The sequence below is a fragment of the Anguilla anguilla genome, chromosome 4 (assembly GCF_013347855.1).
Source record: "Anguilla anguilla isolate fAngAng1 chromosome 4, fAngAng1.pri, whole genome shotgun sequence".
Classification (NCBI taxonomy): Eukaryota; Metazoa; Chordata; class Actinopteri; order Anguilliformes; family Anguillidae; genus Anguilla; species Anguilla anguilla.
In genome coordinates, this window is record NC_049204.1 from 28,639,540 (window position 1) to 28,667,527 (window position 27,988).

Genomic DNA, 27,988 nt, shown 5'->3' on the forward strand with positions numbered 1-27,988 from the left:
TAAAATAAACACACAAACAACATAATTTTTGTGGAAAACGTTTAATTTGCCAAATAAAAAAACCGGATGCTTTACACGCAAGAAACTGAATAATACCAGGATAAAAATATGAAATCGAAAGTGGATTTCTTTCTTTAATTCTGTTGCCATAGAAAAGGTACAGGCATGCTATACTAATGTTGAATATCTTATTTACAAGCCCAACATAGTCTACTTTGCAGGTCGCACAAACACAAAAATCCAAGTACATCATACAATTCATTATAAACATCCTTGGTAGAACAGACACCACACACCTGCTTCTCAACACAATTCAAGGCACAAGTGTAAAAGCATCCGCGACCATCTGAATTGCTTGAAGAGGATCCACCACTTCTTTCATCTTGTCTCGTCTCAAGACCCAGTCAGGTGCAATTCTAGAATAGAAAATCGAATTAAACTTGGGAAAACCGGTAGCACAACAAGAGAGGTAAATGCACCTGAACTGTAGAGGAGGGTGAGGCAGGGGCTCAGTGCTGGAAGAGTGACACACATTCAGTGAATTACACATTAATACAACCAAACTTACTAAATAAAAACTACCCATCTTCAAATGCCGAAGATTACCAGGTGTGGCTGTTCAGTCTGTAGACAGTTAATAGACAAGCAAAGTGAGCATTTGAAATTTACATTCAAATGTAATCTAGTAAACCTGTCGTAAATTAAACTAGGTAGCTACTTAGCTAGCACAACTTGCTACAGTATAATCTCTTTATAGGTACTTATGCAACCATGTTGTTGTAGGGAAGATAGGTCTTTGGTTGAAAATAGGTATACACTTATGTTGACAAGGCATTAATACTGGTCTAAAATACTAATGAAACCACTGCATGAGATAAAACAGAATTGTGCAGGCTATTATAACATAACTAGCTGCATTTCAGAATGCTCAATTAGACTTGATTAGACCAAATGTAGTGGTAAAGTTTAAATATTCTCCATGCAGCATGCAATGAATCAATGATCCTTATATGGTTTTTTGATTCCAACCCCATTTCTCTGGTTATAAACTCCATACTCCTTATTGGGTCATTGACTGTTATTTCATTAATTGAAGTATGGCAGGACCACAAAAAGGTGACCAAAAGTATCTGGACATCCCTTGGTCAGGGTCTGTTTTTCATGGTTTGGTCTAGGCCCCTTAATTCCTAGTGAAGGCAAATCTTAATGCTACAGCATACAATATCATTCTAGATTCTGTGCTTCCCCAACAGTTGGGGTAGGGCCTTTCCCGTTGCAGCATGACAATGCCCCCGGGTACAAAGTGAGGTCCATACAGAAAAGTTCTCAATTGGAAAGTCAACTGTGAGCCAGGCCTAATCGCCCAATCAGTGAAGGACCTCACTAATGCTCTTCCAGCTGAATGGAAGAAAATCCCCATAGCAATGCTCCAACATCTAGTATAAAGCCTTCCCAGAAGAGTGGAGATTGTTATAGCAGCAAATGGTGGACCAGCTCCATACTAATTTCCATAATTCTGGATGAGATGTTGGATGTCAGGTGTCCACATATTTTTGACCATTTAGTGTACTTTGGATGATTTTTATATCATATTAACATGGTCAAATGAAGCGAAAGAAGCATATATCCTTTTGGTGAAGCTTAAAAAAACTGCTATAAAACATATTAAAAATCTGTTATTTGCCTGTAGCACCACCTATTGGTTGTATTAGGACAAGGCTCATAGAAAAAAAGGTTGCCTGCAGTTCTTCCTCATCACCTTGCTCCTAGTAGGAAATCCCTAGTAGCCTCCTCTACTTCTCTTATAACCAACTGCTCCAAATATCAGAAATGGACAAGCCAATTCAGCACAGGATGAACAAAAATGGATATCAAAATCTCCACGAGAGAGCCACTCAATTTACATGCCAGCTCGGCCATTTACAGAAAAGAGCTAATGTTCAGGTACCCTTTTAAAGGGTAAACACCACAAACGGCATTCCCAGAAGATAGTACACCAATTCTTTTTTGTCTAGAGGTTTTTCCATTAATGAGAAATTGTTTTTAGTATGGCTAAAAATGAGAGAAACTGATCTCTCCTGAAGGAAACACCCAGGCACGCCAGATAATTACTTCTGTGATGCAATAGGTAGAAGGCAAACAGCTCTGCCATTATACCTTGAGGTTGAAAAGATGACAGAAATTGACAGCATTTGGTAGAAAAGATGACAGAAACTGACAGCACTGAAATATCTGATTCTGAATCAAAGGACATTCAGTGACTCAGATGACCGATGAGTCTGTAGAAGACATAGGCTAATCGCTAATCCTGCTCAGCCAGAGGTGATCCAATTTGTAGGATTCCTCTCAAAGCCAACAATCAAAGTACCTTTTAGCTATCTTGGCCACATTCATATGAGAACACCAATACCAAATTTGTGCGTGTCTGTGCATCCAGTACGTAGACCATATAAAAATATGGACGAAATGATTGTGACGTCATCCACTGATTTCCTATGGTTAGTGCTCACTGGCGCATGAAGCCCAAAGTAGGGCGCAGCCATTGCCCGTTGCAACCAACGCAAGCGCAGTGGAGCAAAAGAGTGGAGTCCATGACTGCAGGAAAACCCACCCCGACTATCTTACATGGTAATTAGACACGCCCACGTTTGGACGACAAGTGTGTCCTTGCAACCACAGAACCACTTTTAAAAAAAGTTAATTGTGCAAGATACGTTTAATGTTTAGATATTTACATAGATAGACAGACAGATAAAATAGATCACTAGCTAGCTAGTTATATAGACAGATAGATAACAGATCTCTAGATAGCTAGATAGATCAATAGCAAGACAGCAAGCTTTAAAATCCCCCTAGCTTGACTTCTTAAAGAAGCTTCATTAAAGAACTGCTTACAAATCTGATTTCACCAACAACATATACAAATTATAAAAGACGGGACTTTAGACTATGAGAATCAACTGAAACCCCAAAATGGTAAAAAATTGCATCTTGACATAGAACCTTGCTTATCAGAAAATGTCTCAAATGTACTAACCAAAAGAACGGGAGAGAATAGTACATTTGAACCCTATTTTTTATACCGGCTTTGAGTTGAACGCAGCACACAACATTTTGGACCTTGGATTTAAAATGGTGAGATCGTATGCAATCTAGCTAATCATAAAATGACACAGCATCGCACCTGCCGCTGAAGCACTCTGCCTGGCTGCGAGGATGGGGAATGTCCTTATATGGTCATACGGTCATAAGGACAAGCCACATTGCATGCACTGAAATTAACCAAAATTTGGGAATTTTCACTGAATTATTTTAAAAAATCAAACCCAGGGGAGACATTACAAGGGATGGGATTAACTAGTTAAGCCATCATTTCTTGTGTAAAAAAATGTATTGACTTTATATGTCCTCAGAAGCCGTGTTTCCACTAAAATCACCTGGAACTTTTAGTCCCATGAACTACTTTTCAATGTACTAACAGGTTCCTTCAGCCCATTGTTGTCTGCGTTTCCACCGCGGTCTAAAGTCCCGCGAAGATTAGGCAAATTAGCCCACTGACGTATGAAAAAGCGACGTTGTCATCGGTCCATCTGTCCTATGATTTCTTCTGTAACCCCATACCACCACCGAAGTAGCCTACATTATTTTCTAGTAACTGGGACAGCCCGGAGGGGTTTATTCCACTTATATACAACGGGTTACCAACAATGACTATATGTGGTTACTTTTGTATTTATTGATTTTTATCGATTTAATCACCTGAAATTGAAATATTCTTCCGTAGCCGTTTGAGCATATTTTACAGTTGTCAAGCAAAACTGTTGTTGGTAGTTAAACTTGGACCGTTGTTATGCAACAAATAGGATATAACAGGCCAAAGTCAGATTGTAACTGTTTTATATATCCTCTCAAACACATTCATTATGTTTTCATGCAAACATTCACTTTCATGTCTTGACATCCGAGGCGACAGAATGCATTCACATTCCACAAATAACTGGCAACAACAGCAGAAAACATGCACACGTTGTAAACAATTTGCTGTTGAATTGATTACTTTCTCATCGTCAATTCCATATAGGCTAATCACAAAATGAAAAGAATAGAACGAAAACTCGGACTTGCGTGAAAATTTAAATTAGCAGTGGTACAGCCACCTGTTTGCTTTCCTTCAGAGTTACTGCTAGCCGAGCAGCGAAGTGTGCCCTCCAGATGCGAACCATGCACCATAAATTAGTCCATAGTCTTCCTGGTCTTTTTGTGGAATTGAAGAATGGCAGAGTAAAATTACGGCAGTCTGAAAAAGCTAAAGGGACGATTACTAGAATTAACCTGTTATTTTACCCTGACAAAAAGTGCGGAAGGTGATTTCCAGTTTGCTTTTACTGTATCACCAATGTAAATTACGCAGAACTACCGCATACCTCACATAACTGTATCAAACGTTTTGAGTCAATTACAACGGGCTAACAAAGAAAATCTGGAAGAAAATATTCAGCAACCGAATGAATCCGTTTGAATGTTTTGGTACGTAATATGCTGTCCCAGCACGAATGCTTAGCATTTTATAAAACGAATACTAAAGCAAGAAAAGAACAGAAGAGCACACGTTATAATTCCAAGATGTTGGCAGGCTATAACCAAAATTAGACTACTGCGCCGCATAACATACAAGTTTGATTTCAAGTTATTATGAAAATAAATAGGTTTGCGGCTGCAGATTTTTAAAAATGGCGGTTGAAATAAAACACTGCAAGTTGTCGACCAATCAGAAATTTTCAGCGCTTGCGCCCCACCCCAAAGGTTCCGGTACTTTTGGAAAGTACTACCCCCGAGCAGGGACTTTTTTGGGGGTAAAATAAAGTCCCCGGAACTTAATTTAGACCCTAGTTCCTGCGGTCGAAACGCACTGAGTTCCTCAAAAGGTTCCTAGTTCCGGGGTAAAGTTCCTGTGGTGGAAATGCGGCTAGAGAAAATGTGCCTCTTTTCAGGCTTTCCCCATTGACTTAACATTGGATGGGCAGGGTTTCAAGTTCTTTTTGCAACCAGGCATTGCAGTTCACTCTTCAGCCACTGGGGAGAAAGGCTTCACTACTAGAGGCGAGTTGTTGTCGCTTGGTCCAGTACAAGGACATTAGACAAAATGGGCTCCATGCTAACAGTGCTAATTAGCTCCTACCTTAGGATCTACTCTAATCCACCTCCAGCGAATGAAATAGTCCAGCATCATATGTATATGTTAATTTCCATTAACAATATCGCAATAAATTTATGTGGACCAAGTTGCAGCGATATAGGCAAATTCTTTTATGGAAAAGGGGCAAGCTATTGCTAATTTAAAAGTATCGAATGTCCTCACTATCACATCACAAAATATGATGTCGGTGATCATTCAGAAGATTATTGAAAAGGGGAGGTGGGGGAGGAAGAGTAAGCACTTTTAAGCAATCTTTTAGGGCTTATATCTTTATTTCAATAAAATTGTTATTTTGAATCATAAAATTCTTACATTTGGCTGGTGTTTTTCATTTATAATATCTGATGTTTACCCTTTAAACTGCAAATCCTGAATGAGCCCATTTCATTTCTAAAATTTGAAAAATGGCAGCTAAATAATCCATTCCTGATAGGCATTTTCAGTGAAGCACCTTCACATTATTTTTTTAAACCAAATCTGACACATAGATTAGACAACGTTGTTTTGAATCTCACGTAACTCTCGAGAAACGTAAAATAAATGAAACAAATATTAAATAATGACCCATGACAATAAAAAGGAAATGAAAACAAAAATGTTTATCAGACAACATCGCAGAGCATGGCTTAACAAGGCAAACTACATTAAACAGAGTCAATCCATTTCAAACCTACCTTGGCCGTGCTTTTGCTTTTCGAGGGGTAGGCTGGGTAAAGAGGCTTCCGTTAAGGGACACATTCATCTTCAGTTTTGTCACCGTTCTTTCCGTGTCCATTTTGTGTTTTCGAGCCGTCAGAAAATATAAACTGCGAATTCTATCTGTGGCTTTGGGGAGATTCCTTACCTCCTGCAAGACAGTTTCGAGAGATTAAAATAGTTCTTTTATGTACTCTCTGATGCAACCAGTCACATTTTTTTTTTAAACACACAGAATCAAAATGACATACTAACCAAAGCCCTCTGTTCATCCTGTAGCAAGATGGCAAGGAGAAAACAGGTCTTGGTGAAAATGCTACCTCCTTTGTCTGCCACCTTGTCCCCAGCTTTCTCTCTGTAGATCTGCAGCAGGTCCAACAGTGTGTTCACTGAATTCTCCACAGCATAAACTGCTTCTGTGGTCTTATAATACTAAAGGGGCACAAAATAGATGAATGTGTGAAATTTAAAAAATGAATAAAAGCAATACAAATACACTACCCATCAACAAGTGTTCATATTTTTTGTGTAGAGGATTTGCATTCTAACCCAACAAAAACAAATGCAAGAGAACAGCACTACATATCTTTGACCTACCACTGAAGTGGCAGTGTGTTTTTCTCATAATGCAAAACAGAAATTAATAACATCTGTATACCCTGAAAAAGATGCTGATGAGGCAGTTTTATAACTTGTGGAAACAACATACTTTTGACAAATTCAGAAGAACTTGGATTGCAAAGGTGATCACTTCCATACAGGGAACGCTTCGATTGCAGCTCCTTATGAGAGTGAATATGACAAGCGTAGCTCCACTGTTCACAAGGCGCTCACAGCATTCAGGAGAAAGTCGGGTTGCAGTCTCTATAATAATAAAAATCACCATTAGTGGTTACATCCACATGATTAAGGGGTCTCAAATCCATGCAATGGCAACTAAAAATAAAAACTTTTTACCCAAGTGCTTCAAAGCTGCAAGAATGTAGGAGAAATGCTTGTATCGAAGAAGGTAATCTATGGCAACTGTGGTCTTGTTACAAAGTCGGTCCTCTTCTTTGACCCTTTGGTTTACTTTCCTGAGGCGGTGCCTTATAGCAACAACTTTTGGTGCGTCGTTGGCTTTTCGTGATCGGTGTCCTCTCCACAATGCCTTCAAAGAAAGAAAAAAAACACCTTTTAAACCATTCAGGGTTCATACACTTTTTCACCAATGATTTTCAATGACTTTGCCATGACTTCTCCACAACCTTTAACTGAATTTCCATGACCAAAACAAATGACTTTATCTCAGTGGGACAATTTAAAATTATTTATTGTAACAGCTCCAACTACCCTGTACCCTCCAACAGACCCTGAATGGTCTTGATATCTGGGTAGAGGAGCACAAAATGAAACTCAACCCAAAGAAATGTAAAGTCACCCACATGAGGCATCCACCCGCCCTGCCGACTCTCTCCATTGACCAGAACATCGTGGAAGTCTGTGACACTGTCAAGGTCCTGGGGGTCACCATCCAGAGTAATTTGCATTGGGACAGTCAGGTGGACCACATGCTGACCTCAGCGAACAGGAAGCTTTTTGCTCTGCGTCGCCTGAAGAAATTTGGTGTCCGAGACCCAGAACTGGTTTCCATCTACATAGGCTACGTACGCCCGGTGCTGGAGTATGCAGTCCCCGTCTGGCACAGTTCCCTCACTACAGACCAGGCTAAAAGGCTGGAAAGCACGCAGAAACGGGCTTGTAAAATCATACTTGGCCAGAGGTACTCAGGGTACCCAGAGGCTCTCTGCACTCTCGGATTGTGCACTCTATCAAAGAGACGCACTCAACTGTGTCTTGGCTTTGCCAGAAAGCTGCTCAAGTCCAACTTCAGTGACTGGCTACCCCCCCTCAGGGAGGAGCTCACAGGTCGTCAGACAAGGAATTCAAACCAACTGGCCATCCCAAGATGTCGAACTGAGAGATACAGGAGATCACCAATCCCCTATATGTGCAGACTCCTAAATGACAGCGGATTTTAAATTTAAATTTGGGATACGAGATTAGATCTCAGTTTAGATAATTGCAATATTTAAAATTTTTTGTCTACTTAGTATTGATGTTTTATTGCAACAGCAAAATAATTCAGTGTTTTTAATGACAACTGTCTTTATGAACCTGTAATAATGCTGAAAGGTCAATAAATAAATAAATAACACTAAGTAAAATTAGGTCTGCATCTGAAACATATGGTGCCTCTCTAAAACAAACAAACACCAGACAGACACACTTAGATACATTCTCTTATATTTTAATTCGAATAGTTTAACATTTTTGTCAATGTCTCAAACAGGGCTCGAAATTGCGACCATTTTGGTCGCATATGCTCCCGAAATTGAATCTGTGCGACCTCGAAATATAATTGGGAGCATTTGTGCGAGTGCAAATAATTGTTCTGGTGCGACCTTTTTTTTTTCCTTTTTCCAGTCGAACGTCTCTTTCTCTGTACATTCGCTAATACGCTCAGCATGTCCCTTGTGAGCTGACGGTGACCCTTCTAACCAATCGCGAGCTTGACATTCTTACCTTTAATGCTGATTTTAAATAGGTTAATATTAGCCTTCAATCACTCCCTTTCCCTGCACTCCACTGTCACGCGACGCGTAACTAATGTTACCTGAAGACAAAAGTTTATGTTCAATTTATTAGCGTTATCGAAAGCTGAAAAGTTGAAGCGGACGTTTTGTGTAGCGACCCGGTTGGAACAGCTCATTTCTCCGATGCAGTTTACTGATTTAATTAGCGGAATTAATGTGACGAGAAGCGCTTTGTCGTTTGAATGGATAACACGCAATTCCTTGAAGAGTCGACACATTTTATGCGTGACACTTTAACTGTTCCTTGTAAACCGTACTGTTATATTGTCGTTTTTATTAATAAAAAATCTATTGCATATATTGTTGGTGCTCCTTACATTTCGGTGGGTGTTCCTAAGTTTTTGAAGTTGGGAGCACCAGTGCTACCAAGTAAAAAAGTTAATTTCGAGCCCTGATATATTACTGAAGCTGCACACCTGGCATATTGTCGGCACAGTAGGGCCTACGTTTACGAACTGCTACATCAGCAGAGGCGTGCCTGTAAACAGACTGAGCCGGACCGAATTAACTTCTCACACCACCAAAATACCGCGAAGGTTACGTGCCAATTTACATTTTATTACTATACATACTATTTTTATGATTGGATTAATTAGTAATTATATTTGATGCAACTTTAGCTATATTTCCATTACTTTTCCAAAACTTTTCAAAAAATATTATTTTCCATAACTTTTCCAGGGCCTGGAAATTGCATTTTAAATTTCAATGACTTTTCCAGGTTTTTCATGACCGTACGAACCCTGACCATTACATAGGTCTTAAATCATGGCACCCCGCTACACTTATTTTTGTGGTGAACATCAGAGATATGTAGCCTTTTCCACATAGTTCCGGTGTACCTGTGCCTCGATGATTCCACGTTGCACCCTCAGTTCTCGTTTCTTGGACAAGTATTTCTTTACAGCACGTTGGATGACGACAGCAGCCGTGTGGCGCCGAGATAACCACCCTCTAACTGCTCTCTGCGCCTTTATGATCTTCATCTTCTTTTCAAGGTACCTCTTTTTCTGCAGCTTAGCTCTGATCCACCTCTGGTAAAAGGCGGGGGGGGGGGGGGATAATCAACACACGAACACACACACCATGCTAAGTTCACTGTCCTGAAACACCACCAGACAGAACTCGAAATGACCTTAACACTGTACTCCAGAAGTAACTGTACACCAAGCATCTCTAGCTCTGATCTATCAATTACATCGCCTAAAACATGGTGATTAGCGAAACAGGGTACATTTGGCAAAGGGTTGCTTACAAAACTGTTTCCAACAAAAACTGACCACTCATTCAAAACATTTTCCATTAGAAAAATAAATACATATGCAGCAAAAGTGAAAAATGATTTACTATACCAGTTATTTTCAGTGTACCTGAATGTAAATAACATAGTGCAACTGTCTCTTAGCAGACTTCAGTGCCCAATGGGCCCGGAGCCCTCGCTGAATCTTTACGGCACAAAGGTGGTGGTAAACTGCCGCAGAGAAACGGTGTCTCCTCCTGGTTTGGGCCTCCTCTTTCAGCTGCAGAAGAAAAAAAAAATGACAGGATCATTGGATGTCCTTCAATGACTGCCTTCCTTACGAATAGGCCTGGATGTTTAGCTACAAAATTAGTCCACAAAAATAGTGTTAAAAATGTGGGTGTATTTGCTTTGAAATGCATTACATTACATTACAGGCATTTAGCAGACGCTCTTATCCAGAGCGACTTACACAACTTATATAAATGCATGTGCCAAACAATCAATACAAAGTTAGGTTGTCAGATCTGAAATATTGTTTAATTCAGATTTAAAACATATCTCAAATGCAAGAAAATGCAACAACAATTGTTAAAACTAACATGCAAATATGTACTTTTTTTATTTTCTATGTTTAAATACATTATTTCTTGCTTTGGAATGGCCCAGTTTTGCTTTCTTCTGCCAGTGCATAAACATTCAGGTTTTAAGGAGGGAAAAACTCATATTTTGTTTGTGATGTGAGGTCATGTAGAATCTATACTGGCTATTTATATCTATACTGGCTATTTCGAAAATGAAGTATATCACATGCAGTACTCCCATACCCTTTAAACTGCTTTAAACAGGTAGCTTGAGGAAAATTAGTTAGATTCTAGTTTGCAATTGAATCATTGCAATTACCTGTCGTCTGACAAGCCACCCACGGCAGAAAGCTTGAATGGTGATGACAGCGCTCTTTGTGTTCTTAAAGGTCTCCAAATCCTCTTTTCCTCTTCGCAGTGCTCGGACATGTTTCTGTAGGACCAAGACAGACCTCTTCATTCGTTGGAAAGCTTTCCTCTGCACGTATCCACGATATGATGACTGAATCACGCAGGCAGCTGTCTGTTCCTGTGAAAAATACAAAACAATTGTAATGTTAATGTGGACACGAGTAAAACATGGTAAACTATAACGTGACATACATTCATTACAAGCATTACCTTCTGTAGGTTCAACCGGATAGTATGACCTCTCCACAACGCTTGAATTTTAACTGCGGAAGACCTCATTTCCAGGAAGTCATGATGCGTTCGCCTGGCATCAAGTGTTTCCCTCCACCTCCTCTGGATAATGCATACACTTTGCCGGACCTTTCGGAACCTAACAAAAACAATGACTGATTATCATTGGAGTCTTAGGAATTGAGACAGCATGGGTGCATACATATTTAAATGCAATCAGTTCCTGCATTTTTGTCAAAGCAGTTCAGATATTTCGTTTTTTCCCCATGTACAAAATTTTCAATCCATAATATTCAAGATTTAAAAAGTAAATGTGAATGTACCAAATATGAAAATCTCGAAGGTCCTTTAAAAAGCAATAGACTCTTTATAAGCACGTCATATGTTTAATATAACGACCGACTTAAGAGTAGGTTACCTATTCCGATGAAGTCTTGTTTGCATACACCGGCGGACAGTTGTGATGGCTTTTTGTTTTGCAATGAACTTCTGCCGCGACACGTTTCCCCTGAACCAAGCTTGAATTTTAAGGGCTGCTTGCGACCTCTTGGCATGCCGTCTTGCTTGGTGTCCACGAAATGCAGCCTGTAACAAAGTGAAGAAATGAACATTGCTGTGCAATAAAAAAACTATGCTCTACCACAAGGTGGAAAATCTTGATAAGTATAAGTTTAAAAGGCAGTTCGACATTCGATTCCCCTGCATAAATGCAACTGGTTGTACACTGGCAATGAACTTTTTGTTAATGCTGAACAAAATGTATATTCCTATTTAATATGTGAATGCCAAAATGTTCTGCCATTTAGAATTTTTTTTTTTTCTTTTCAAAAACACACATTTTTCTTATCGTTCTACAAAGCTGATCCAATCTTCACCAAATTTGACAAAGCATGCCTGGAGTAATCCTGAAAAAAGTGGTGGCAGCTGTTATCTGTTGTATCAGGAATCCAGGGCCTACACCCTACATTCCGCTTTAGACAGAATCTAGGTTTATGACAATACACTTGCAAAGCAAGTTGCATCTCAATAAAATGGTCAAAAAATGATTTAGGATAAAATTGTGCACAGGAAATGTACTTTGGTTAAATTAATGCTCCATGACACAACACAAATTACATGCATGACATAAACAATCATAAGAAAAAGCAGTCCATACCTGAATTGTAACTGCACTCCTCTTTAACCTTTGGAAGTTTTTGTATTCAATGTGTCCACGTACTGCCGCTTGAAGAGTCACAATACTTTTCCGAGTGTTTACGTAAGCACACCTCTGGTCCTTCATTAATTGCTGGGCTCTGAAGTGCTTCTGCAGAGTCACAGCTGCTGTCCGGTAGCTCAGAAACCGTCTCCTTGCCGTCCACATTCTGTAATGAGACTGTATCTTGACGGTACTCGACCGGAGATTCAAAAACTGTTTGCGATGCCAGAACATTTGCAGTACCGACTGGATCTTGACTGCAGCACGCAATCGTGCAACAAGTCTCCTTGCCAGCACGCCGCGAAATGCTGACTGCAATGTCACTGTTGCTTGCCTGACGGCAAGGTGTTCCGCCTTCTGTTTCTGAGCCAAACGGCATGACTTGTACCATCTTTGGATTTGCACTGAGGAGGTCTGCATCTTTGCGTATCTAACTCTGGCATGGTAACACCTAAATGCAGACTGAATAACTACTGAGGCAGCCCTTTGCTGCAAGAAGCAGCGGCGTTGCACACGCATTCTCAGGAAGGACTGAATTTTCAGGGCAGCTCTCTCTCGTTTCAGCAGTTCCCTTGCTCGCTTGCGACGGAAAGAAGTCTGGATGCAAACTGTTGCCTTCTTAATTTGTTGGTACAGCAGCACTTGAGAGTTTCTCAGTTTCTGCGCTCTGAACTTATGTTGAAGAACAGCAGCAGCCCAGCGCATCCTTTGGAAAGCCACTCGTTGTCTATGCATTCTATAATTGGATTGTATGAGCACAGCAGTTTTATGCAGTTGAGCCATGTCCCTACGAGCTCTTTGTCCCCGGAATGCTGCCTGAATGGCAATGACAGAATTTCTTAACATTAAAAATTTCTCTCTATCTTCTTTTCTCTGTTTGTAAGATTTATAATGTCTCTGAATGATGACAGCAGCCAATCGCATTGCTTGAAATGTAACCACCGCTCTGTGCCTTCGAAATTCTGCCTGGAGCACAGTTGCAGCGGCATGTTTTTGTCGCATCTCCTTCCTTGTCTTGTAACCTCTATAAGCACCCTGCAGGGTTATTGTAGCGGAGCGTATACGATGATAGTGCTCTTTCTGTTGTCTTGTAGCAATCACAGAACGGTACCTTCGCTGAATGGCAAGAACAGATGTTTTCAGGGAAAGATACTTCCTGTGTGCCCGGTATGTTCTGAAACTTCTTTGAATAGCACTGGCAGCCCCCTGCATTTGTTTTATGTGCTTCCTTGTCTTCATTCCGCGGAAAGCGGCTTGAAGGGTTGTGGCAGCCATCTTTTCTTTCAGAGATTGGACTTCTGCTTTCATCATTTTTTGGGCTCTAAAATGTCGCTGGACAACTTTTGTGGCCCACTGCAGCCTAAGATAGCGAGATCTCACTAAGTGTCTTCTAACATGGGCTTGGATCATCACAGCCGCTCTGTGTTCCTTCTGCAAATGCTGTCGAACCTTCATTCCCCTGTAAGCTGCTTGTAAGATAACGGTTGACCAGCACTGCTTCAGGTATTCCTTCCGTTGTGTTCTCATAGCTACCAGAGCTCGATATCTTCGTTGAACAAGCAATGCACCTGCTCTGAGAGAAAGGAAGCGTTTCCTATCTCTGTACATACGAAACCTTCTCTGGATGACTGTGGCAGCTCGGTGCATCGCACTGACCTGCCGCCTAACTCTGTGTCCGCGGAAAGCTCTCTGGATGACGAGAGCCGCAGCTCTCTTTGCCCTATACTGCTGTGTTAGTGAATCTCGTACTCTGCAGGCTCTGTACCTCCCTTGCACAGCCATGATAGCCGATCGCATTTTCTTGAAACGCCCGCGACACTGGTACATCCTGAACTGCGACTGAATCACAGTGGCAGCAGAATGCATTTTCCTCATCTCACGTCTCGTCTTATTACCTCTGAAAACTGACTGGATCACAATGGCACTGTGACGCAGTTTCAAGAAATGTTCCTGGTCTCTCTTTCTCTGCAGATGGGCCCTGTATTGTCTCTGTATAATAGTAGCAGCTAGCCTTTCAGCTTTAAAGGCCATCCTTGCTCTGTACATTTGAAAAGCTGCTTGAATCACTGTGGCTGCTTTATGTCTCCTTTGAACTTCTCTCCTAACTTTCATTCCTCTGTACACAGATTGCACTGTGATGGCTGCGGCTCGCAAAGAATAGTAGTACTTCTGTTGTAGCCTGGCAATGATAAGAGCCCTGTACCATTGCTGAATCTGGATAACAGCTGATCTCATTGCAAGATACCTCTTGTGCTCCCGGTAAGCCATATATCTCCATTGAATTACTCTGGCAGCCTCTTGCATCGTTTTGACTCGTTTCCTAGTTGTCATTCCACGGTAAGCAGACTGAATGCAAACTGCAGCTTTTTTCATAGCTGCATATTTCGAGACCTGAACATTCCTCTCCTGGTTTGCTCTAAACCGCTGACCTACAACAGTGGCTGCCCAGCGTAATCTCTGAAATTTCACAACCATGATGTGCCTCCGGTAATGTGCCTGAATCACAGTTGCCGATCTATGCATTTCTTGGACTTGGTGTCTAACTTTCATCCCCCTGTATGCAGACTGCATTACCACGACAGAATCCCTGATCTTCAAGTAATTTTTGCGCTCTTGTCTTCCTTTGACATAAGCTCTGTAACGCTGCTGTATAACAGATGCTGCACACCTGGCTGCAACAAAAGTCACCTGTGCTTTATGCCTTCTGAAGCATGCTTGAATGGTTGTTGCTGCTTCATGCATTTTCCTCATCTCACGTCTTGTCTTGTTACCTCTGAAAACTGACTGGATCACAATGGCACTGTGACGCAGTTTCAAGAAATGTTCCTGGTCTCTCTTTCTCTGTAGATGGGCCCTGTATTGTCTCTGTATAATAGTAGCAGCTAGCCTTTCAGCTTTAAAGGCCATCCTTGCTCTGTACATTTGAAAAGCTGCTTGAATCACTGTGGCTGCTTTATGTCTCCTTTGAACTTCTCTCCTAACTTTCATTCCTCTGTACACGGATTGCACTGTGATGGCTGCGGCTCGCAAAGAATAGTAGTACTTCTGTTGTAGCCTGGCAATGATAAGAGCCCTGTACCATTGCTGAATCTGGATAACAGCTGATCTCATTGCAAGATACCTCTTGTGCTCCCGGTAAGCCGTATATCTCTGTTGAATTACTCTGGCAGCCTCTTGCATCGTTTTGACTCGTTTCCTAGTTGTCATTCCACGGTAAGCAGACTGAATGCAAACTGCAGCTTTTTTCATAGCTGCGTATTTCGAGACCTGAACATTCCTCTTCTGGTTTGCTCTAAACCGCTGACCTACAACAGTGGCTGCCCAGCGTAATCTCTGAAATTTCACAACCATGATGTGCCTCCGGTAATGTGCCTGAATCACAGTTGCTGATCTATGCATTTCTTGGACTTGGTGTCTAACTTTCATCCCCCTGTATGCAGACTGCATTACCACGACAGAATCCCTGATCGTCAAGTAATTTTTGCGCTCTTGTCTTCCTTTGACATAAGCTCTGTAACGCTGCTGTATAACAGATGCTGCACACCTGGCTGCAGCAAAAGTCACCTGTGCTTTATGCCTTCTGAAGCATGCTTGAATGGTTGTTGCTGCTTCGTGCATTCTCCTTATACGCCTTCTTTCTTTAGAGCCCCGATACACGGCCTGAATCCTTACAGTCATTTGTCGCAGAAGACTGTATTGCCGTTGATGAGACTGGGCGAGTAAATGTGCCCGATAGCGAGTCTGGAGGACAGTAGCCGCACTTTTGAGAGACAAAAATTGTCGGCGACAAATGAAAGCTTTAAATGTCGCCTGAATTAGAGTGGCTGCTCTGTGTTGCTTCCTCAGCTTCTGCCTCGCTTTCATGCCTCGGAACCCCGCCTGCAGAGAAACGGCAGCTTTCCTCAGACGCAGGTAACGCAAATGCGTTGTCCTCCCCGACCTGTGGGCTCTGTAACGGCTCTGTATCGTCAAAGCGGCGCTTCTCTTCGACTTGAACTCTGACCGTGCTGCATACCTACGGTAGTAAGACTGTATCAATACAGCAGCTTTATGCATTCCTTCGATCTTCTTTCTCTCTGCTCGTCCCCTCCACAAAGCCTGAAGTACAACTACAGAGCGCCGTCGATCCAGGTATTCTTTCCTCAACTTCCTACCCAACATAACAGCCTTGTACTGCTGCTGTACGGCAAGGGCTGCTTTTCTCAAAGACAAAAATCCCTTTCGAGCTACAAACATTCTGAAAGCCGTTTGAATCACAACCGATGCCCGCTGTAGTTCCTTGTTTGCTTTGCGCACCAAGTATCCACGGAATGCTGCTTGCAAAGTAATGGCTGCACATTTCTTTTCCAGATATCGTTTCCTTTCGCTCTCTTTTTGCCTACAGGCCCTAAACCAATGCTGAATTACAATGGACGCTTGTCTTATTTCTAAGAATCTTCTTCGGAGAATGTTTGCTTTGAATGCTCTTTGGATAGCAACGGCAGAAGAGTGCTGTAGTTTTAAAAACTGAAAGTTGCGTCTTTCTTTGTTACCTCTGTACCATGCCTGTATATTGATAGTTTTCTGAAGGATGTTTTTGTACAGTTTTTGGCATTTCACCATTCTGTACCATGACTGTATCTTTATAGCGGCAACATTTTTTTGGGCAAGTCTTCGTTCTTGCCGTTTCCGGAATGCTCTCTGAATCACTGTGGCGGCATTGGTCTTCTTTGCCCATATTCGGGTCTTCCATTCCCGATAACTTTTTTGGATTTTAATTATGGAACTTCTGAGAGCAAGGTATTTTGCACGTTCATCTTTTGCCAATAGACAAGCGCATCTGTGTTTCTGAATTGTTCTGGCAGCCCACAGAATCCTTCTGTAAGCGGTCACTTCCATTTTCATCCGCAAACGAGCTTGCATCATGACAGTGTAGTATTTTAATCTCTGGAATTTCTTCATAGCCAAGTGCTTCCTCCACTGTGCCTACAGAAACACATTATGAAAAAAGAAAAAATATTCAACTAACAGGGTTCTTGAAATTGTGAATTTTAAAAAAGCCAGAGCTGCACTTGCTTTGCAGTGAAATAGATCAGTCTATCACAACCCAGCAGGAATCCACCTTGTTTTCATAATACTGACAAGGTATTTTACCGCTGAAGTTAATAGCTGCCTTTCATGGCGTGTGCATGAAACATTTGTTTTTAGCTGCCACAATCAGCAATACCTCTATATTTCATGTTCACTTTGTTAAAAACACGCCATCTTCCACCATAATATGAAATCTAAACAAAGCATTAACATTCTGCACACATCAAACATTAAGTTAATGGTCATACATAATACACTCACCGCAAAATGTTACACTGGGCAAAGAGCTCTTCACAATTTTCAGAGTTGCTTTGTAAGGTTAAGATAATTTATCCATCCATTCAAAATTGCATAAAACGTATGCTAATGTATGCGTTTGAAATACAGTAAATTAGTCCTTTTAATCCTTTTCAAAGGATTAAAAGAAAGCAATAGTAGAAAAATTCTATTGGCATAGTAAGGCATTTCAAATATTACTGAAAATGGTTTACACTACCTAGAACACACATTATTGATGATGTTTGATATAAAATCTTCACAGCAATCACAGTGTTGGGGGAATAATTAGAGCTTTCATTGTATTAGGACTAAAATTCATGGCGGAGGCGGGCTAATGAAAAAACAATAGCACAGCAATAGCACATACTTGGATGACTGTCGCTGCAGAGTTCCGCAGAGTTTGCAATTTTTCCATTCGCAACCGCCGCAATTCTTGACGTGCCGAATAGCTGCGCCAGACGGTCTGAATAACGATTGCTGCTGCATTCTGTCTTACTTTCCTTCGTCTTTGAAGGAACCTTTTGACGGCACACTGAATCGTAGCGGCAGCTGCGTTGATTTCCTGTACAAGAGAAAGAGAGTAAGAGAGAAAAACAAACACACAAATTATAAAACTGAGCTTGATTAAATATAAGGGCACGTTCATCAGAGTTTTTATGATGTGTACACACCTTGTAATGCTTTAGCTCCATTTTCAGTCTATACTTCCTCCATGCTCCTTGAATAATTCTAGCTGCTCTGGTCTCATTTCTCAGATCCAGAAGCCGGGCGCAAAGGAACGACAGGTAGCTCATAACCACCTGAAAGCGAGGAACATATCAACATGAGTATTAACAGGATCATTCATACACACAAATCAGCATAATTTGCAAAGATTCACCCATATAATAGTAGATTAAGTACAAATGCAAACGTACACATTATATACAAAATACACAAATGAAATTTTTTTGGTCCTATTTATAAATCTGAAAAGAGTATGTATATTTATCGTGTGGCTTAGCGAACATTATAAAACTAAGAAAAAGCGAGTCACAGTCATTAATTCACAGAACAAAGTACTGTATCACTTAAGAAAAGAAACAAGCAGGGCAAAAGCCATTCTTACCTTTTCATTCGGAATAGTGTTAGACATATCAGCCGTATGCAGCATGGCTGGAACTCCTCCGAGGTAAGAGACTGCCGTATCAACCAACTGAAAATTACTCTTCTCGTTCTCCAGAAGCTCGGTGAAATCCACAGATGCTTCTGTACCTGCTCCTGAAGCAATAAACAGAACATATTATGAAGCAGCATTCAATAATTCTCTCGTAAAGTAGCCAATCCAAATGCTCTCCATATTAAAAAAAAAAATGAATGAATTAATTTGTGGTATGTGCCATTTACCATTTCGCTGCCCGGGCCACGTGTCAAAAGAGCTATCGGAGTCGCTAGATGAACAATTCAGCCCGACCCTGCCTTGCTGGCCACACTCGACTGTCTGCGTGGTTTTCCGACACACTGCTTCCAATGGCAGATGGGAAGGATGATAATAATGGATGAGGTAGCAAAGAATCTGCCCATCTGAGAAAGATACCGTGAAGTTCTCTGCCTAAAACAGAGAGCAAGTCCATAGAAGAGAATGAGGAACAGAACATTACTCCGCATCACAGCTGCAAAGGAACATGTTCTTGGAAAGAAACATTCATTGGGATCGAATTGAGTACAAAATGCAAACCTTTGAGTTGTAAAACACAGAAACTGCATTGACCCAGTCCATCAACAGCGTGATTTTCGTACTGCTGTGTTGGAATGAAGGCCTTTTCTCCTTTGGCTTCTCTGCCACATCCTGATTAGCCCTCAATGCATCAAGTTTCTGCCTGGTTCTCCATGTTCTTTTGAGGAAACATATTTCCTCCTTGAGTTGTTCTTCATCCAGCAAAACTTCAACCTAAAGATGTAAAGATCAGACTTTGATGACCAAAGAAATGGTATTTTCCGGTCAACAAAAAAAAAAAAGGAGTTGAATGGAATACCTGAAAGGTAAAGATGATTTTCCACAGCAGGGTCAGTGTCTTTTCTCTGTGTCCATCCACAATATCTCTGGCGTCAATAGCACAACCTGCATTTTTACACAAAATGGAAGGGCTAAACTCTCAATCTAAAAATGACACCAAACAAAGAATACTAATTTCCATTGCCATTTCTACTTTTATACATCTCCACAATCATTAAAATCAAACCCAAATTTTGTCAAACTAGTAAACTAATTTTACTCATTTCTTCTGTGCAAGGCAAAAGCCAATATTTAGGCTTCAATACTTTGGCTGCACAGCAGAATCAACCCATGGGTTGTGATCTGGCCAGGATAACAAATGTGTCCAATTCAACATTAATATCATTTTGGCCTGACTCATGAAACCCAATGCATCCCTGACTCAAGACCAGTTGAGCCTTGAGGCCAGGTTTAAATTCCTGACTCCATCAACCCTGAGTAAGCCACATATTAGCCGTCAAGCGGCTGTTCTCTTCAACATTAAAAATAAATCATAATAGGTAAAAATAACACGTCAAGCCAGCTTGAGATGACTACTACTTTTGTATGCAAATAATTTAGTCTTTAATATAAGATACATCCTCACACAAATCATTCAAAGTTTAGAAAATAATTCCGATGGAATATCAAATAGATGGAATAGTTCATGCTTGTTTACCATGTTCATCTTTCAAGTCGACTCCCTTTGCTTTCAGCATGTCCAGCGCAAGTTCAACGTTGTGTACTTTCTGAAGACGGCTTATAGCAGGCATCCTGAGTTTACGAGAGAGGCTCCAGTCTTGGGTGAACAGCTCCATAACTCGCCTATAAATAAGAAATGTTGACTTGCGCAATCACAAAAACATGCATACAATCTGGAGTTAGGTCTGATGAGTTAGCACCAAAATAATAATCTGATGTCTTCCCAACTTTTGTGTTTGCTTGAACAGTCGGCAGAACAAAATGAATTGTTAACAGGTGGAAAGCTATCTTACACTAGACGGATCCCGCATCTCAGGTCAGAAGCCAAGTTCTTTACAGCAAAGTTGAATTCATCCAGTGGCACTTGGGCGTGGGAAACCGCCAAGCCCAAATATCCAAGATGGCGAGAAAGGATTCCCTCACCACTCAGAAAATCCCTTGCAAATGCAAGCAGCAGGTCCTTACTGGTCTGGAAAGATGAGATGCAAAAATCTAAATTATTCGAAATGATCTAAGCAATTACTACTCAGTAAAAATAATCACCGTAAACATTATTATTAAAAACAGAATTCTTAATAGAACTAATGAAATTTGTAAAACTATTTTGGACTATTTTGAGGGCAGAGAGCCAATTACTGTGACATTTCACTGCACATCTGAAATGTACTAAATCTTGCTCAAGCTTTGAACAATGAATTCTCATTACAAGCCTTATTAAATTTCTACTCCAAGCATAAGCCAACACTTTTTCCATATACATTTTTTTTCAAATTTAACCACGCATTCATCATAAAGGAAAACAACTGCAGATTTATCAAAATAATTCCAAAGCACTACAAAATAGATCACCTTGAATTCAGCATCCATGCAGAACAAACAAGGGTCATGTTCAATCATTCTTGATTCTTTGGCTTTGTCAAGAAAGCAGACAAGCAGGAGTAGCTTTTTCAAAGTGAAACGAGACAGGGCCTCCTCATGTCCTGTTCAACAGGCAAATGAGCAAACACATACACTTTAACAGATTTTAACATTAAGCACAATCTCAGAGATAGGAAACTTGGTTTTCATCAAACAGCAGTATGAAAACGAAAATCAGTACATGAAACTACATCGTATTAATTCCTTATTACCACTAATGTGAGAAAAAAAAAAGAAAAACATTAAACGGAACAAGCCGTTTCAATTGATAAAGTGCTCAAATACAATAAAAATATAAAATGGAAATTGCATGCAAATATATTGACAAGTCAATGGTCACTAAAACCAGACCCCTCTATGCCTAGTTAAATATTTCAGAGACCTGAACATCCTATACATACATACCTTATACATACATACATACATACATTTTAGGTGTGTAAGAACATGTGGTGAAGCTTATGCTTACCATCTCGGTACAGGTGTGGCACTTTTGGATGTCTGAATTCAGCAGCAATGTCTGGATTCCACAACAACCGGTTCAAAATGAAAACTGCCAATCCCATGACATCACTGTTACTTTCCAACGGTATCAATTCCCCAAAAATGGTCTGAAGATAAAGTACACAGTGACAGAAACAGTCATATACACATTATTTTTATAAAATGAATGCAAATGACTTGCATAAATAAGCATACCTCAAGTCCAATCCTTAGCCAAAGTGGATTGTATGACAGAAGCCAGGTGAGAATTTTCTGACGTTCGCCTACAAAAATAAAAAAAATTTTAAATCAATAAACAATAATATATATTACCATAATTGACACTGACATTCTAGAGAATTGTGTGCTTCCAACTTTGTGGCAACAGTTTGGGGAAGGCACTTTCCTGTTTCAGCATGACAACACCCCCGTGTACAAAGCGAGGTCCATAAAGAAATGGTTTGCCGTGTAGAAACTTGCAAAATGCAACAGAAATACAGGTATGCTCATGCTATACAGACCTTTTAACTTTTCTGGAATAATATTTTAACCAGCCATAGCAAAATAGCTGAACAGATTATTTCTGTCCATTCCAGACACATACCTCGCTTACTTTGAGTGAAAAGGGCTTACCAATATCCTTCCAGAGATGCCTGTCCTTGCGCACCAGTAACCTCTTGGCCTCCACCTCAAGCTCTAGACGCTGGATGGCCTTCACCATAGCCTCTGATGTGAAGAGCTTGCAAGCAGCACGACGGAGGGAGTTCAATCGCCGCCTCGCTGTGTACATTCTAAAGGACATCTCTTCTTTTGTAGGCGCCTTGGGACACTTGGAGGAATCACTTCCCATTGCTAAGGATACAGCATTCACTAAAGAAAAGAGAAACAACGTACCACCAGATTTATAATGAAGCACAATTGCTACTGAGCATCCAAAATTGTCACTCCATTGCCATGTTAAATGTTTAATGAATGAAGGACACGATGAAAGTGACTTCTAATTCAGAAATTGATTTCTGTATTTATGACAGCAAAGTGCATAAGCCCATATTGCCCGACCAAATGTTGCAATGACCAGTGACGCCCATTGCATGTCATTGGTCGCAGCGACACTCTCATGCTGGACGATAAACTGGCTTCAAATGTTACAATACTGAGCCATATACTTCATCGATTTTTCTTCCAGTAAAGTGTTAAATGTCTTATCTATAATATTTATTCTACTGAATTACCTTTGGTGACTTCAGTGCTGACTTTGAAATCATCTGGAGTCAGAACATAGTTTATCCACCATACAAATCCTCTTTCCTGCTTCTCAATCCACCGTTCATCATAGAACATATTCTTGGCAGCAAATGGCAATGGGTGTCTTGGTATCACTGTAAACAGTAATCAGACAAATACTATTCCACAAATTAAACAAAAGATAAGAACATTAATATATTGTACTTTATTGAGAAACAATTAAGCAGACGCTGTTTTGTAGACCTATTGATCGTTGTTTCTTTCAATTTGCAATTCATGTTTTTATGACCAAGATTACAACACACAAATTACAACCATGAAAATAAAGCAATAAATACAAAAAGCGCAAGGATATGCAAACACATCATTTTTTAAATGATGTCAAGGTGTCACTAAAATCAGGTAAATAGATTTGCAGAGTTAATAAAGACATTAGAACAGAGATAACAGTTGAAAATACAATCAAGCTCATACCTGTTTGTGCTGGCTTTATGAAGGTTAGTTGTGCTTGAGCAACTGCTACAACCTTGGCAGTCTTCACAGATGACGACGAAAAGGATTTCAAAGACTGTGGGGCTGAGCATAAAAAAAATAAAAAATTATCACCACCACTCCTGAATTTGAAATTAATCCATTTAAATTTTAATGTAAATCAAAACATAAACTTTGCAATTGGGATTTAAAAAAAAAAAAAAACAACTTATAACAACTCAAATATAAGCTTGAACTATTACCCCCACTGACCTGGTTTTGATAATGGAAGTTTGGTTTGGGCCACACTCACAGATTTTGCAGCTTTTGTGACTGCTGATGCAGCAAGATTTGAACTTTGTGATACTATAAGGAAACGTGTTTAACAAACATTATAAAGTCACTCTGTAGAACCAGTAGAATTCTAAGAATAAACATTTTCCATTAAATGAATGATTGACGCATTCAATTGCAAGATATCATTTATAAAAATCATCTTACCAACTGTTTTCCTGCGCAGGCTCTGGGACGTGGACCTTGAACTATATTTCCTGTCTTGAATTGTTTTCTTTGTCTCTTTAGCTGCTGGAAACACTCGGCTCCTTTTCACTTGGAAAGGTTTTCCTTTCTCTGTCTTATCTGTCAAGAACTCATCACTTTTTCTTTTTTTGCTGCAAGACAGAGACCGTGCAGGCACAGCCACACTGGACTGTGCATCTACAAGAGTTTCATCGTGTTGTGGCATCAAAGACGTTACCTCTGATTGATGTTGGACATTTAAAAACACTGTGAGGTCAGACTTGACTGAAGTCTGAGACTTACAGGAAGGAGTTGCCATGACTGGAGACAAATCCAGTTGAGCCACGCTAGGACGGAGGGAAACTGTAAAATGATCTGCGTGAGCACACCTGACTGGAGAAAAGTCAGATGGTGGCATAGCCACCAGTGGAGAGCGAATAGAATCATGAGTGTCATGACTGGCATCCGAGTCAATGACAGGAAGACCACCAACAAGTTGCTGTCCAAGAAGACTGGACTTTGCAGAGCTGTCCACCGACAATTCCAACGTTTTCTCCAAAAGCCGACGCTTTGAAGTTCTGGTTTTCCTGATTGTCCGACTGCTTTCCTGATTTAGATCCAATCTGCTTTTAGTGACAGTAGAGGATGAGAATGGAATTTTCCTGAAGTTCAGAGGAACAACATCATTTGCTTCATCTTCAAAGCTCTTCACTTGGTCAGTTTTAGGTATAACCAAGAAAGTCAGTCTTGGTTTTACAGCCTCCAACTCAGTGGAAACTTCTTGAACTCTTTGCTCAGTTAATTCAGGTGCAGCAGGACTTTGGTCCGCACCACAGTTTCCCTTGACCGACTCCAAAGAATCAGAGAAATCAAAGCTTGAACAAGCATTCGGAGGGCTTGCTCCATCCAACTCAGTTAGATCCGACTGAATGATTGCCAAAGCATCTTTCACAGACAACACTGGAGTACCTGGCAAAAAGGGCTGGGCTACACACGAGAGAACCTTTCCTTCACTACTGATTGGGCTCTGACCAGAGTGGATACGAGGTATCAATCTATTGCCACCATCTTCTGGAGTACAAATGGGAGAGTGAGTCATATTCAGCACTCTGTTCACATTTTTCTGATCAGTAATGCATGGTGTCCCTACAGCACAAGGACCCTCAGTAACATCCCCTGCATCAAATAGTTTGGCAGCTGGAACTAGGAGAACAACTGGCGAGTTCTTCGAGGAGACAACACTCTCAAGTCTAGTCTGTGCCGACGTTACGTGGGTCTTTTCAAATGGAACAGGTGTACAATTCTCCTGCACCAACCGCTCCTGGTGATTTTCAATGGAGCCCGTCAAAACTTCCACCCTCTCTTGAAGTACTAGCTCTTCATTACATGATCTCAGAGGGCTTCGCACTCTCTCCGTCTTGTACTGTGGTTGTCGAGATACATGGAAAGTTTTATTGGCAGCTTTTTTCAGTGAAGGATTGGTTTTCTTTTCCTTAAAAGGTGCAGAAACATCTGCTGCTTTCTTCTGTTTAATGGAATCCCATAAACTTTTCTGAAAGATAGAATAATTTGAATTATATATATATATATATATATATATATATATATATATATACACACAAATGCATACACACACGGTAGTACATTAGTCTGGAACACTTGTAACAGTTTGCTTAAGAATACGGTGTTCTATTGAATGGCTCTGCTTTAAAAAGACAATACCTTTTTTCTTTTCGGTGCCTCTGCTCTGCCAAGTAAAATAGCTTGGTGTTTACTAATACCATTGGCAATGAAAGTGACGAGTTCCCTGACATTTCCTTCCTCTGCAGGCGTCCAGTGTATTGTCAGACAGGTACTGTCTTCAGCCTTCATGTTCAAAGGGGAAGGAAAGAATTCATTTAAATGCATAGTTAATTTCACAGTCAATAAATATGAACTGAAAAACCAGCTTGATGTTTTCCAGTAGTTTTTAGATTGCATTTTAGGAGTTTATCAAAGAAAGTTCCAAGCAATATTGCACAGATGCTTATGTCCTCATTACACACGACTACCCTCACAAACAAATCTCCAAGAAATATTACATCAGTTCTAAAGCAAGCAAATAAAGGTCTTCTTGCTGTTGTAATGACATTTACTCAAGAAAACTACACGTTACAAAACTTCAGCAAAAGTAAATACAGTGGTACCACAAGGCAGGCTACGACCTAGGCTAAATCACACCAAACTGATCAGGTGGCATGTCCATAGGTACAAATGTTATTTCAAAATGAAATTAGAATACCGTATAAACTCTATTTTACCAGATATTTGGATGACAGTACGGCAACACTTCAAGCAATCTAACCATTAAAAATAGCAGTAGCTGAGGGGTGGCAAGGTTGAGTTACAGGCGCGTAGCATTTTTAAAAAATGCGGTTACTGCTGTTGCCACTGGTGGGAAGCAGCATTAATTCAGTACAGTGCAGGTCTGGACAGAAACAATCTGTATTGCATATGAATATTGACTCCATTTCTGTTTCTCAACGATCAATGCATCCGGGTATTCGTCACAAGCCATTAGTATGAGCATGTTCCCACGAAAGCCAGTTTTTTTGTTTGTTTTTTTTTTTAACCATGAAAGCCATGTTTTTACCATGAATCTTTGTACTGAACAAAAACTAAGATTTTGTACAATTTCTGATTGTTTCGTTAAAAAACTAGCTAACAGAAATGCAATCACAGATTTGAAAATGGTAAGTAACCACTTGTTCTAAAACGGGAGTATAGCTAGCTAGGTAACGGAACTAACCATCCGAAGTAACCCCATGCAGCACGATACACAAGCACCTGTCATTTAAAATAGGATCAGCGAAGTTGGTTTACCTTGTTCGTAGTCGGTTAACGTTAGTTTAAATAATCATGTCGAGTAAGTTAAGTTGGCACAAAAGCCTAGCGAAACAGTGAATTTAGGTATAGCAAGACCCACTGTAGAACTGACTGTTTTTATTTAATTTCAGACACGGCGTTAAAGTTAGCACGATGATAACGTCTTAAGCGTGTGGTTAACAAACTTACCTAGCAAGATCAGTGCAATTGCTACGTTAAATTAAGCAAAATACGTTTAGTCGCAATTTAAACTTTCCAATTTTGCTAGCAAAGTTACATAAACTAAGGTAAACTAACGGAAGATCCACAGAACGCGAATTCGTGAGGAGCGCTTCAGCAAGGAATGGTGGTAGCTAGCCACAAGCTGGGTAATATATCTCACATTATTATTTCACTCTACCTGAAGCACCAGCACGCGAGCAGACAAGCTCGCAATGACTAGCTAGACCAAACAAGAAAACAAACTCAATATAACGCACTGCACTTACCGGAATTATGAACTGCGTTTGTTCAACAGAAAACCCTTTGGTCGAGGAAACTTTGTCCACTTTTACATCCGTCGCATCATCTATTGGATTTTCAATGCATAAAACTTCGGATCTCGTTGTACCCAACTTGACAGTTCCAAAACTAACATAAGGAGGCCTTGAAAATTGCACTAAACTTAGCACCGCAACCGACTTCGTGTTCTCCTTGTCATTATGAGAAAAATTAATCGGAGGATGGTTTGTTGGACTAATGTCCAAGAAGTCGCCTTTCCTAATATTGTTCATAATGTATATACTTTCTAATCATACATAACAAATCATAGCTTACGTTCCATGGCTACACTTAATTTTTAACGTTGCGCTGCCTGTAAATAGGGTCTGCTGCTGCTCAGGCAAAAAGAAGCCTGATTTCGGTCAACTACGGCAAGTCCACGCTATTCCCAAAACATCCGCCCTGGTTTGAATTTACCAAAAGTGACCAATTGCGCCGTGAGTTTCACTCATCTTCCAATCCGTGAAAGAACAACAAAGGCAGACCAATCGGATGGCCTTAATATTTTTTAAATACAAGAAAGCCACACCCTCTTTGAACGATACCCACTGATCTCATAGGGCTGGACCAAGATAGGCGGGGACATGCAGAAAATATGAATATGGCAATAGCCAGCAGATCAAAAGACGGAAAATTAAACTATGAAAAAATAATGTTATTGATATTTTATGATGCCATTTTAAAAAATG

The 27,988-nt window shown here is 40.4% G+C and overlaps 1 protein-coding gene across 2 annotated transcripts; it reads right to left on the reverse strand.

Moving 5' to 3' along the window:
- Positions 1 to 109: 109 nt before the first annotated feature.
- On the reverse strand, positions 110 to 27,700 carry aspm (assembly factor for spindle microtubules). Of its 2 annotated transcripts, XM_035413026.1 has the most exons (30): positions 27,248 to 27,700; positions 25,617 to 25,760; positions 23,877 to 25,446; positions 23,649 to 23,741; positions 23,379 to 23,480; positions 22,892 to 23,038; positions 22,293 to 22,529; positions 21,876 to 21,943; positions 21,646 to 21,787; positions 21,108 to 21,238; positions 20,552 to 20,727; positions 20,236 to 20,381; positions 19,558 to 19,643; positions 19,260 to 19,472; positions 18,929 to 19,133; positions 18,651 to 18,802; positions 18,214 to 18,342; positions 17,910 to 18,104; positions 14,965 to 17,158; positions 12,152 to 14,088; positions 11,414 to 11,580; positions 10,975 to 11,134; positions 10,673 to 10,882; positions 9,900 to 10,049; positions 9,372 to 9,563; positions 6,851 to 7,043; positions 6,603 to 6,757; positions 6,149 to 6,325; positions 5,872 to 6,044; positions 110 to 416 (listed from the first exon to the last, which is right to left on the reverse strand). In XM_035413026.1, exons 1-30 carry the CDS (start codon positions 27,530 to 27,532, stop codon positions 314 to 316), a joined length of 10,032 nt encoding a protein of 3,343 aa, XP_035268917.1. In that variant the 5' UTR covers positions 27,533 to 27,700; the 3' UTR covers positions 110 to 313. The 2 variants fall into 2 exon arrangements, with proteins under 2 accessions (XP_035268917.1, XP_035268916.1); XM_035413025.1 differs by having other exon boundaries at positions 12,152 to 17,158.
- Positions 27,701 to 27,988: the final 288 nt, after the last annotated feature.

Excerpts from the sequence above, each read along its gene's own strand:
- aspm (XM_035413025.1), bottom strand. The coding sequence starts at position 27,532 with ATGAACAATATTAGGAAAGGCGACTTCTTGGACATTAGTCCAACAAAC. Across the intron at positions 22,530-22,891 it reads CAGCACTGAAGTCACCAAAG|TGAATGCTGTATCCTTAGCA; the intron begins GTAATTCAGTAG and ends TCTTTTCTTTAG. Across the intron at positions 9,564-9,899 it reads ACTATGTTATTTACATTCAG|AGGTGGATCAGAGCTAAGCT; the intron begins GTACACTGAAAA and ends GCCTTTTACCAG.